This window comes from Poeciliopsis prolifica, unplaced genomic scaffold (genome assembly GCF_027474105.1).
Source record: "Poeciliopsis prolifica strain line A6 unplaced genomic scaffold, Auburn_PproV2 SCAFFOLD087, whole genome shotgun sequence".
NCBI lineage: Eukaryota > Metazoa > Chordata > Actinopteri > Cyprinodontiformes > Poeciliidae > Poeciliopsis > Poeciliopsis prolifica.
The window spans coordinates 1167673-1180211 of NW_026562462.1; the positions used below are offsets into that span (position 1 = coordinate 1167673).

Here is a 12539-nt window from a genome sequence, read left to right on the forward strand (position 1 = left end):
GAGGTCGCTGTTTCCTCTTCAGGCCTCGCGTTCACTAAACGGAAGCGTTTTCCACAGATTTCCTATAAAAACTGTGTTTAAATGCTCCCATCCTCGCTCGTGTTTCAGTGGCTTTGGGAGCCTAAATCTGCGGCAGAATGAGCGCCATTCAGCTGCTGCGGATGTCGGTCAACCAGCGGATCAGCGCCGCCGCTGAGGACGTCCTACAGCAACTGGAAAACGGGGAGAAAGCGGTGAAACTCCGGACGCAGAGAGCAGTGATAACCGCGCGGCTAACAGCTACCGCGGAGGAAATCTTCGGACTGTTTAAGGAAACTTTAGCGGAGTACGAGGAGAGACTGCGGCAGTCCGAGCAGGAGATCTGCCTCCAGAGAAAGCAGCTGGATGCTCTGCTTAAACCTGAAGTCAGACTGCAAAGATCGGAGCAAACGGAGGCTTTTAAAGCCGCAGGATCCACTGCGGCCAGCGCTTTCTCATCCAGTTCCGGTCAACTTCACAATAAAAGCCCGGCAGATCAGAGCGAAGAGGAAGTTGAAGACACAGGTGCGATGAAGAAACCTGAAATACAAATTAGTGCCAAAAGAGTGTTTTCAACTAACATCGGCACTTATTCAACATATTTTTACTCAAGTGAAAGTACAAAATCGCTGTCTCAAAAGTTTCTCCAGAATTTAAAAAACTTAACTTGAAAAGGCCACTTGATTACTGAATAATCATAACATTTAATACTTTAAAAATATTATCAAACAGCCAAAAATATAAAGTTGTGTGCAAATTCTGGTATTTCACATATTGAAATGAAGAACACATATACAAATACATATATTTTAAGAAGACATATTTTTCTAAATATAATTTTTTATATAAAACTACTGAAACTAATGCATTTCCCTGAAAGTCAAAAATTCATACTTTTTTTTCTCCTAGAAAAGTTCTGAGATTAAGCTCAATATTTCAAATTTTTTCTAACTCATTTTTGACTTTTGGAGCTTAGAAATCTACGTATTTTTCTATTGAGAGAATTTCTGAAATTAATCTCAGAATTTCTGAGTTTCCCTTTTTTGGCAGAAATGTATTCCTCCTTTTCTTCTGCCTATGATGGCATTAATACGCCACTCTGCTTCCGAAAAAGTGATTTTCTACTAACTGGCTAAGTTCTTGTTGACATGGTAACCGGAAAAAATACGTCATCGATAGCTTGCTGCTAAGAGCGCTCACTTTGTCATATTTCTACAAATACAATATAACAGAGTACATTTTTAACACAGATGTCCCACTACATTTCAAAACCCCAAATGTTTGCCGATTCCTAGCATGAATTTAGTTGAATAATTTCTCTATTGATGTAATGTTAAGATTGCTGTGACACACAGTTACAGTCATGATTAATTAGAAAATATGTAATAAATAGTTATTTTCACATTTATTGACATCGTAATAACGTCTCAAAATATTGTGGTAAAACTTTAAGTCCATATTTCCCACCACTACTTGAAATAAAGTCATTCTGGGGAGAATTTCTGACACATTTGGATTCTGGAACAGGTCAGAAAAACACTAACAAGTTTTTAGAGTTATGTTTTTTTTTTTAAGTATGTTAATCTCTTTAGTCTAAACATGCAACTTTTTTTCCCAGGCCTCCTGAAGATAGTGACCCTGGAAGATTCTGGCCTGCCAGCCCAGTTCGACTCAGCGGACCTGAATCCGCTCGATTCTGAGAATGTCAGCGATGCTTCCTGCCCGTCGTCGCCACGCTCCTCTTCTCCATCCTACCACCTGGCGGCCTCTACGTGCACCGACGACGACGATGACTGGACGGAGAGTCAGTCTCTCAGGTCAGAGGGCAAAAGGAAAAAGAAGAGAGGTCGGCCTTTTAGATCCGTCGAGAAAATGGAAGGAAGTCCGCCTCTCGAATCTGCTGGGAAGAAGAAACGAGGACGGCCTCTCGGATCTTTGGGCAAAAAGAAGAGAGAACTTCTTGGTCTTGAACCTTTAGTCATTGTGAAAAAGCGAAAGCGCACTCCTCCTACAGAGCGTTTCAGCTGCCATGTCTGCGGACGCCTCTGTCCGGGGAAAGGCTTTCTGCTGCAGCACGCGCTCCGTGTCTGCGGCAGCAATCTGGACCGGCGTTGTGGCTTCTGCGGCGAGCTTTCAGACTCCGCTGATGGCCTGATGGTTCACCTGCAGGCTCACCAGCAGAACACCAAAAAGTGCTCTGTCTGCGAGAAAACGTTCACCTCCATCAGGGCGCAGGAGCTGCACTTCCGCATCCACACCGGGGAGAAGCCGCATGAATGCTCCGAATGCGGCAGAATGTTCCGGCAGAAAAGCAACCTGATGTCTCACATGCTGGTTCACGCGGCAGAGAAACCGTTCAAATGTAAAGAGTGTCCACGCGCCTTCTGCCACATGACGTCGCTGGAGCGCCACATGGAGGAGCACAACAAAGCTCTCATCCTCTCCTGCACCATCTGCAGTCAGGAGTTCAACAAGCGGAAGGACTTGCGGAAACACATGGCGACCAATCACAAGGACAGCGTCCCTAAAGCGAATAAAAGCCGCACATCTGTGTTGACCAACTGCAAGGTGTGTGGGGAAGCTTTCGACAGGAAGATCCTGCTAGTCAGGCATGCTGGGTCTCACGCGCAGGAGCCCAACTGCTGCTGCGGCGTTTGTGGGAATCTGTGCGACTCCATCGACAGCCTCAACGCTCACCTGCGCTTCCACCGGGTCGCTGCCAGGACTTGCGAAACTTGCGGGAAATCCTTCCCCGGCCGTTCGGCGTTGCTGATGCACCTGAGGATTCACACCGGGGAGAAACCCTTCAGTTGCAGCTTCTGCGACAAGGCTTTCAACCAGATCGGCAACCTGAAGATGCACCTGAAGATCCACACGGGCGAGCGTGCTTTCTCCTGTAGCATCTGCGGGAAGGGCTTCACCCAGAAGAACAGCCTGGACACGCACATCCGCTTCCACAACAAGGAGAGGCGCTTCCTGTGCCAGGTGTGCGGGAAGGGCTTCATGCAGGACGTGGACCTGAAGAGGCACATCCTGGTCCACACCGGGGAGAAGCCGTACGAGTGCAGGGTCTGCGGGAAGAGCTTTCAGGCCAGGCGCTCGCTCAACGGTCATCTTAAGATTCATGAAGCCGGAGGGATGGCGGGCGTCACCGAGGACCAGAGGGTGGACAGCTTCTTCTCTGGACCCTTCCAGCTGTAGGTCAGAAACGAAACCCAGGGCTGAGCAAAGAGGCTTCAAAATGAAATTTCTGATATGATCAAACCCAATCTGATTTAAAATTTTACAAAAAAAAAATTATTTTTTTCTCTAAAAACCAAGTTACAAATGTCAGAAAACATTTTCAAAAAGTGGCCTTTTCTTTCATTCTACCTTCTGTGAGTTTTACGAAGGAGAATTAGGGACAGATTGCGAGAATTTTAGCTTAGTTAAGCAAAGGTGCAATTTTACCAGACATAATATCTGAATATTAAGAGAAAAGCATAATTTCAACAAGAACAATGTGGTTCTTTTTCCGAAATGACTTGAGCTATTTGCTCATCATTTCAAATTCCTGCTACTGATAGAAACAAATGTAGTATTACCATTAAAAATAATCTGTGAAACCTATTCTAAAGAATAATTTTAGTAGGTGCTCAAGATTTGTCATCTTGATTTTTTTGTTATTTTTCATGTTGGAACGGACATTTTATGAATTCTCATAAAATTACAACTTTTTTCTTGCGATTCAAAAACGAAACTTAGCCTGATGCTACAACTCTTTTGTAGAGTTGACCTGAATTCACAGTCCAAATAAATAAAACAAGATAGATTGATGGGGGAAAAAAATCAAAATTTTCCCAAACATTTTTTCTTTCGAACCCCAAAAATTCAATCAACATCCAACTTGCTGTCTTTTGTTCTTCTGAAAACAAATTTCTGGATTTCTTTGTGGTCTCATCTCTTTATCTGGACATAAACTTCTCTAACTACAAAATTATAAAAGCAGGAAAAATGATGTAGATTCTTAAAAACAGTTTGCAGGTTTTAGCCCTGCAGGAAATAGAGGAACTGACAGATAATCCCCTCAATGAGACAATAGAAATATAAACAAAAGTTTAAAATTATTTTAATTTTGTTTTTATGGAAAGAAAGGTGAAAAAATATTGAAATTGGAATTAGTATAATTTTTAATAATTATTTTTAAGTCAGTCTTTTTGCCACAGAAATTAAAATCCTACACTAAACATGAAGAAGCAAAAGGAGTTTTTTAATTTAGTACTGAAACTGAGCTGATAAACAATAATCAATAATCTGTTTAATCAGATTTTTTAGTGTAAACATGGAATAAATTAATAATCAGATCTTGAAGTAGAAAAATAATTCAAAAAGCAAAGTAACAATCCCCATTTCACTGTCAGTTTAATAATTTAAATAATGAATTTGAGCTTAGCGTTAGCATCGTAGCATCCCTGCAGTGTTACTTTACTTTCACCGTAATGATGAACTGATTCAACCAAGGTTGAGAGAAAAAGAAATGGAGGCAGAAATTAGAAAAGTTAAACATTTTCTAAAGATTTTATCTTTGCTATTAGTTACATTAACCCAGAGAAGATATTAGGATATCCGTTAAATCTGGAGATGATAAATGAAGTTCATACAGTCAAACCATCTCAATGTAGCTCACAGTTGGATCTCTTGGATAGAAAAACCAGGATCAGTTCTGGATCTGCTGGAACTTGGGGTCAGTTTTTTACTTTAATGTAAAACCAGTTTGGAGCATCAAGAGCTTCCAGTAGGAGCTGGAAGCATGAGACTGATTTTATTAATCTTCTGTTTGACATTTTGTCCCACAGTTGATGCATTTTTTTTTTTTTTTTTTACATTTTTTACAATTTCAGACAAGATGTAAATATTTCTGTTTTATTTTGTGAAATGTTATGATTTAGTGATTTTGTTCATCTCTCCTAATTATAATTGCCTTAAGGTTTAGGCTGAGATTGGATGAATTGGACCTCTGGTGCTGATTATTATACATACACTGTAAAAACAAACTCTTAGGAAGTATTTTTGGCGAGTTTCTAGTGAAAATATCTTACTACATTTGAAATAAGACAAAACAAACTTACAAATCATTTTTCAGCAAGATAAAGGAATGTGTTTTAAGTAAATAATTTCTTAATTTTATGAAAAAGTAGTTATTATGTCACTTAAAACAAGATGTTTTTCTATGTTAGAAGTGAAATAATCTGCCAGTTTAATTTGCATATTTTCATAAATATTAAGTAACTATTAACTTAAGTTCTTAAATCTTCCTGAAAAGTTACTTAGAAATTAGGTTTGTCATATTTCAAGTGTATTAAAATATTTTCACTAGAAACTAAACCAAAACTACTTGTTAAGATTTTGTGTTTTTACTGAAACAAATTAAAAACTGACTTGATATTAATTTCTACTTATATAAATCATTTTTCTTTAATAAATAATCAAAATACTGAGCATTGATCTTAATCTGTGATGCAGCTTTTGCTTCTTGTTTCTCCATCCTTTACTCTGTAAATGATGTTATGAAGGTTTTATAACAGAAGCAGTTGAATGTGTGTGTTTGTCATTTCTTGGCATGAAGTCCCTGTTTTTCCTGTTTTTCAGTGCTGAAGGATTCGTCATGAATACAGCAGAATGTTCCTCTGAACCAAAAACTGACGTTTAAAGCCGTTACAGGACGTGTGATATGTTGATTATATGTTAAAGCTTTTTTTATATGTTGTTGGACACTAAAAGCTACTCTGGGCCCATTTTGAGCCTCTTCACCCTGACTGGTGATCAGACAGTCGGAAACTGAAAAATTCTGTCTTGTTTTCAACGGATTTAAATGCTACCAAGTTGTGGTAGCAACACTCTTCAGTGTGGACAGTTACTGAAGGAGGAAAACTGTTTGGTTTGGGGGTTTTCCCTTAATAAACGTTCATCGATCATTTGAAAACTGCTTATTGTGTTCTTATGTTTACTATTCTTTTTTGTCTGAAATTAAAGTTAATTTTTATTTTTTTAATATTGAACCAGGTTTAAAACAAATTCTCAACTGCCTATTCAGAAACATTAAGACGTCATACAACAGAATAGTGTAGAGTAGAAAACAGAAGAATATCATAAAACTAAGAGATAAAAATACAACCATATTTTAAGCGCCTTTGAGAATCCTTTGTAAAGCATTATATGAGTCTGATGTCATTTCATATTCATACTGACTAAATGTTCTATAATACATCAAAAAATATTTTTTAAAAATCAATGGAAAGCAAAGTATTTTTCTCTTAAATATTTTTAGTTTATTTTTAACTGTAGTGAACGTTGAATGAACCAGGACCACAGAAAGAATTAAACATGTTCAGCTCCTCCGGGCCTGCAGGGGGCGCTACGCATCTCTGCTTCCTCTCAATGGCACGGACAGATCAACACAAGCTGGACTGTTTTCCTTCCTGCAGCCCGGTGGACGGAGCTCCGCACCGGGATGTCTCAGTTTGTGTCCCCGCGGAGCTGCGGGCTCCGGCCGCTGACCGCCTCCGTGTCGGAGCTGCTCTCCAAAGTCGGTGAGGAGATTCTGGCGACGCCGGAGAAGCGCGCCGGGGAAGCCGGGTCGTTCAGAGGCTCGGGCCGCTTTGTGCGGCTCCTGCGGCCGCTTCTGACGGACGGGATGGCTGATAGTCCAGTTTCTGGAGCGGGAGGTGGAGGAGTATCGGCGGCAGCTGGAGCGCCAGGGCCGGCTGCTGTAGGCCGCACTGAGCCTGGTGGTTCTGCTGAAGCGGACGGGTGAGAACCGCTAGCTTGAAGCTGCAGCCCAGGGCGACTGTTGCTAAGCAACCAGAGACCAATCAGAATCAACCTGCTGATTATTCAAATTGAGCAGCGTCATTCATGTAGACATTTTGGGTATATTTCTAATTATTATACATATTATCTATTCATTTTATTATAATGAAAAATACTTCACTTTCTTTTTTTGTTTGTTTGTTTTTTTCCCCTGAAACAAACATTTTATTTTAATCCCGGACTTTTCACAAAAAGCAAAATATTTTTTGCCAAGTTTCCATCAACCATCAAGTTTAGAGTTTAAAATGGTTTCATAAAGGTTCCCCAGTGTCCGGCTTTTCCACTTTATATCTCAGTTAAATATAAAAGTTCAAAAAGGTTTTTCAATACTGCACTGCTCTTTTTAATGCTAATTAGCTTTATTGACCCATCTTTGAAATTTTTTTTTAACTAAATGGAATGGAAAATGTTTGGTTTTACTCTTACAGTGAGAGGAAAGGGTTATTTGTCTTTTTATTCATATATCTGATTTCATATGTTTAGTTTTCTTCTCGTCTTTCAGTTTTCCTGGGAAATCTGTTGTTCCAACAAGGTTAAAAATATTCCCAGATATGGTGATACCATCAGTTTGTCATATGATTCTGAACAACAGTGTGATGCAACTATCATAAGAAAATCAGAGCTTAAGTTTTACTGTACAAAGTAAATAAATATGAGCTTTATATTGCAACTAAATTAACTTGTTTGCTCCACAGATAACTCTCTGCAGCATTGCCTTCTGGCCCAGATTGTGGCATAAATGTTTTTTATTACTGATGGCTGACTGATACTGATTTCCTGTTTTCTTCGAGGTCTGAGCCCCAGAGTCTCATTATGTTTCCAAGAACTATGACCCATACAGGCTCATATAAGTAGACTGTATCTTAATTCAGCAATTGAATGAATAACATTAAACGCACAACAAAAATGAGCTGCAGTTTCTGCACTTTACTGGATCGAATAGAAGATGACTCCCTGACCTAATTTAGCTTTCTCTACACAAAGTGGTTCAAAGCATGAGCTGTTTGACAAGATTGCTTTCATAAATGTCTATTTTCTGATGCCATTAATACATACAACATTTTTACCATCCGTTTTTTTTACGTAAACAGTAAATAAACTGCGCCTTGTGAAAGTATGTGCACCCCTTCAACCGTTTTTGTTTTGTCACATTACTACTAGGCCTGTGACAATAACAAATTTCACTGGATAATAAATTGTCCCAGAAGTTATTGCGATAAGCGATGATATTGTTGTTTTGAGACAATTTTCAGGTGATAAAACAAAATGCAAGAACACATTTTCAAAGATCAATAAACCTCACATTCTAATGACGATTTAAAACATTTTAAATAAACAAAGCAACAAATGTAATGAATTCTTCAATTTCTGTAAATAAAACAAAAAGTTGAGATGAAAACGCCAGACTGAAGACTTCTGTCATCCAGTTTTTTGGTTGTGAAAGAGAAAAAATAATAAATAGTAAATAAAAATGATGAGGCTTATTTTTTTTATGCAATTAATTAATTTATTAATTGCGACAGGCCCAACTACTACTATTAAGGACACTATTGTGTTTTATTTGGTATTTGTGTGAAAAACTAACAAAAGTTGAAATATTTGTATGAAATAAATATGTTTTCTTCTCTGTCAGTCTCCATCGGCTCCTCTGCCAATGACATGACCACAGGTGATGAAAACCTCCTGCTGCATTCAGATGCAGCAGCTGCTGCCTCCTCAGACATTTCTGCTGCTGAAAGTGATGAATAATTGATTGAAAAGTCCTCAGATGAGAAAGAGACAAACACAGCAGACAAAAGAGATGAATCTGTAAGTAATCAATGTTTAATCTGTGGGAAAACTTCTCGTCACAAAGGAAATCTCATCAAACACGCGAAAATTCATGCAGACTCACCTGAAAATCTTTGTGGAGTTTGTGGAAAACACCTGGAGGGTTCAGGAGATTTATCCGATCACCTCACCTCCCACAGGAAAACCATTTGCATGAGCAGGTTTTGTAAGATTTGTGGGAAGACATTTCAGAATATGAAAACTCACGTACGGAGCCACACTAGGTTAAAACCGTACCCCTGTGACTTCTGCAGCAAGAGGTTCCCACAAGCCAACGCACTGAAGAGGCACAAAAAGATCCACAAAAAGATCCACAGCAGAGAGAAACCGAGAGCCTGTCAGATCTGTGGAAAGACATTAGCTGAGAACCAGATGCTTCTAGACCATCTGAAGATCACCGCAAAGGGAAGGATGATAATTCAGAGATGACTAAACTGGAAGTAAACATAGAACCACTTCCTGAGGATTCACTCTGCTGCAGAGTTTGTGGAAATTCCTTTCACAGTCGAAGCTTCTTAAGAAAACACTCAGAAACACACAGCAGCAAATCCAGATATGTGTGGGGAGCAGCTGGATTCATCGGACATTTCCGATGAATCCAGCTGGTGGGACATGCAGCGTGTGCAGGAAGAGTTTCCAGAACATGGAGACTCTTCCTGCACACGCATGCCCTGTGTGGACATGCAAATCCACACAGGGCTGAAGCCACACCGATGCCCCGTCTGTGGGAAACGCTTCTCCCGACTTGGAGCTCTGAGGGAACACAGGAAGACACACAGCGACAAGAATCAACGAGGCAGAGAACAAGAAATACAGAAGATCAAAATGCAGAGATGTCAGGTAGTCCGTCACCCCTCTGGAAAGTCTGTGGGGAGAGTTTTCAGAGCAAAGGCAATCTAAGAAAACATGCCAGGAGCCACGCTTCAGAGTCTGTCTGGGGTGTGCAGTGAGGATTTGTCATTGTCTGAGACGCTGGCCGATCACTTGCAGGGCCACAAAGACAAAGGGAAGATCTGCCACATCTGTGGTAACAACTTTCAACACATCGAGATCCATATGTGGACCCACACGGGCATCAAACCATACTCCTGCAGCATCTGCGGGAAGTGCTGAGCTGTTGAATACAAAGATCTTATTTTCAGATTATTCCTTTTAACATTTTACAGAAAACAAACAAAATGCATTTGTTTGGAGATCCTCAACCAGAAAAAAGTTTTTTGATTTTATGAATTTATTTGAATGAAATTTGAGCATTTCAGTCATGACAGACCTGATTTAGTTGTTTTCATACAGTATCGTGAAGAACTTTAAATGTTTTTGGATTAATTTAAACATTCTTTATTTTTAAAGACCTGCTGTAATTTGGTTTTTATCAAAGAGAGAAAATTGTAAATTTCTTGGTATTTTTAGTAGGAAAGTTGAGAGCACCACATAGAAATATTGAATATATAAAAAAATTATACAGTTGGAGACGTGTAGCATCATGTGTCTGTTGTTTATGTTTGTACAACCAATAAAGAGCTGCGCAAAACATTATTACTCATTTCTACATATTTGACTGCAGTCTGTTTTGTATTTCAAACATTTTATCTCAAAGACATGAGAAACATTTATTTACAGTTTTAATGGATTAGAGTTGCATCTGTACACATGACCAATATGTTTTTCTCATTTCGTAATTTTAACTATTGATTAAATATTACACTTGTAAATGTACAGAAATGACAGATCCTGCTTTGGATTAGATTATAGATGTCTTTTAATTTTTTCATTTCTTAATTTGAACATAAATTCATATCTATATTTATAAAGATAAATTATTTTCAAAGCACATTTAAAGGGGTTTTTTACATGTTAGATTATTTCTTTTAATAAAGCTAATTGTTGAATTAATGTAAAATAATTTAAAGTGTCAGTTCATGTGGTAAATTAGGATAAATGTAATAGGAAAATTTTAGTTACAGTCATTTGAGATATAAATTAGACTTGAAAAATTGACTTGTAAACATCTCTGCTCCGGATCTAAGTGGCTCTGTGATGGTTTTACTTTAACTGTCGCTGAACGTCACGATCTGAAAGCTGCTGGTCCAGAGGAGCTCAGTAAAAACTAAAAACAAAGACGTAACAGAGTTTTTCCACCAGATGTCACTACAGCCTTTAAGCTTGAACTGTTAAAATTGAACCTTTAAATCGCTTTAAAACGTAGATGGAAGATTCAAACCTTTGAGCCACATATTACCTGCACTTCTTCTTTATTGTCTAACCATATAAACTGTTGCATTTAAGTTTATAAACAATAAATCTATTATTAGTTCTGTGGTGAAAGGGGAAGACAGCCTTTAGTGGACTTTAACATTTATTTTTTAAACTGGTCATTTACAGCCAGTAATTTACTGATTCTGACTGGATTTTATTGGAAGATTTAGAATCTAATCCTGACTTGAAAGCTCTGGGCTGTAGTGATAAATAATTGAATTTAATTTGAATATATCTGAAGAACAAGCATAAAACTTTAAGGTACTGCAGTTAAAACAAGTTTTGAAAACAGTAGACTTATCTCTAATCTCTCTAGTCACATTAAATTCACTCTTGCTGTTTGTAAGCAAGAGTGAATTGCTTACAAATTCAGTTGTCACACATAAAACACAATATGTATTAATAAATAAATATAATTTATTCACAATATGAATAAATTCTGAATTGATAAATTCTGAACACATTAAGACACAAATGTGCAACGAGGCTTAGAAACCAGCTGTTTTTAGAAAGCATACATGTGTACAAATAAACTGGTCTAACATTAACTGGCGGCCCAATAAAAAGCTTTTTTATAACTAAAGTGTTGCACAGTCGTATAACAATCGCTGTCTGAGCCTTAATCCAAAAGTGAAAGGACGAATCTCACTAAAACCCAGCTGCTGCTGCGAAGAAACCTTAAAAAAAAGAAAAAACTAAGTAAAACTCCCTGCACAAGACTCCACTGCTGAAGAAAAAACATCTTCAGGCTTGATTACAGTTATATATATGTATTTTCCTATCATATTTTATAGCAAAATGTGCAGATATGTAAAAGACATCTGAGACGTCTTTTAGTAGCCTTTATTTCATTTTTTCCACAAAGTATTTTAATATATTTTTACCAATGCATTCATTTTTATTTTTTCCCCTTCTGGAAATATTGAAATGTAATTTCCATATTTAACTTCATTTTTGGACAGATTTTGTTTGATTTTTTTGTTAGTTACTAAATTTTCTTTCTGTACATGTGAAAAATGTCACTGGTAGAATGGTTCAGACCAATATGTTCACATTCTTTCTGTCTAAATTAAATTAGATGTTATATGACTAATTTTGTTATCATTGTGGAAAAAGCTGGAGCTGCCATGTTGGAGAATGGAACAAGAATGAGGTTTGAAATGGAGAAACAAAACGGAAGAATCCAGTTATGAACAATGACAAATCAGAAGCTTAAATACTGAGGCTGCGTTAGAAAGTGACGAAAGAACCAGAAACGCTAATCAGAGGAAACGAAGTAGAGCTGAGGAGAGGATAAAGCAGGGAAACTGAGGGAGGAAACTAATTAACACAGAGGAAGCTAAACTAAGACTGAGGGCTCTAGAAACCAAAAAGCCTGACAACAATCTAAGAAAAATAGATTCAAACACAGAAGAGAAGAAAAAACAATGAAGCTAAACACAAAGGAATGAACTATTATGGCAACACGTTGAGAAGAATATTAAACACAGAGAAATTAACTGGATATGGCAAGACCTATTGAACATAATCAAACACAAGAAAAAGACTCAAACTAAAGGAATGCAACAGGAATGATGGTTTTTGGT

General features: G+C 38.0%; 1 protein-coding gene across 2 annotated transcripts; it reads left to right on the forward strand.

Moving 5' to 3' along the window:
* The first annotated feature begins 66 nt into the window (after positions 1-66).
* On the forward strand, positions 67-5974 carry LOC129353234 (zinc finger protein 879-like). Of its 2 annotated transcripts, none has more exons than XM_055022482.1 (3): positions 67-543; positions 1637-3219; positions 5647-5974. In XM_055022482.1, exons 1-2 carry the CDS (start codon positions 138-140, stop codon positions 3217-3219), a joined length of 1989 nt encoding a protein of 662 aa, XP_054878457.1. In that variant the 5' UTR covers positions 67-137; the 3' UTR covers positions 5647-5974. The 2 variants fall into 2 exon arrangements, with proteins under 2 accessions (XP_054878457.1, XP_054878456.1); XM_055022481.1 differs by having other exon boundaries at positions 1637-3215.
* The last annotated feature ends 6565 nt before the right edge of the window (positions 5975-12539 follow it).

Bases quoted from the DNA above. Each gene is read 5' to 3' on its own strand.
- LOC129353234 (XM_055022481.1), top strand. From the start codon at position 138: ATGAGCGCCATTCAGCTGCTGCGGATGTCGGTCAACCAGCGGATCAGC. The intron at 544-1,636 runs GTGCGATGAAGA...TTTTTTTCCCAG, and splicing joins AGAGGAAGTTGAAGACACAG to GCCTCCTGAAGATAGTGACC. The intron at 3,216-5,646 runs GTAGGTCAGAAA...CCTGTTTTTCAG, and splicing joins TTCTCTGGACCCTTCCAGCT to TGCTGAAGGATTCGTCATGA.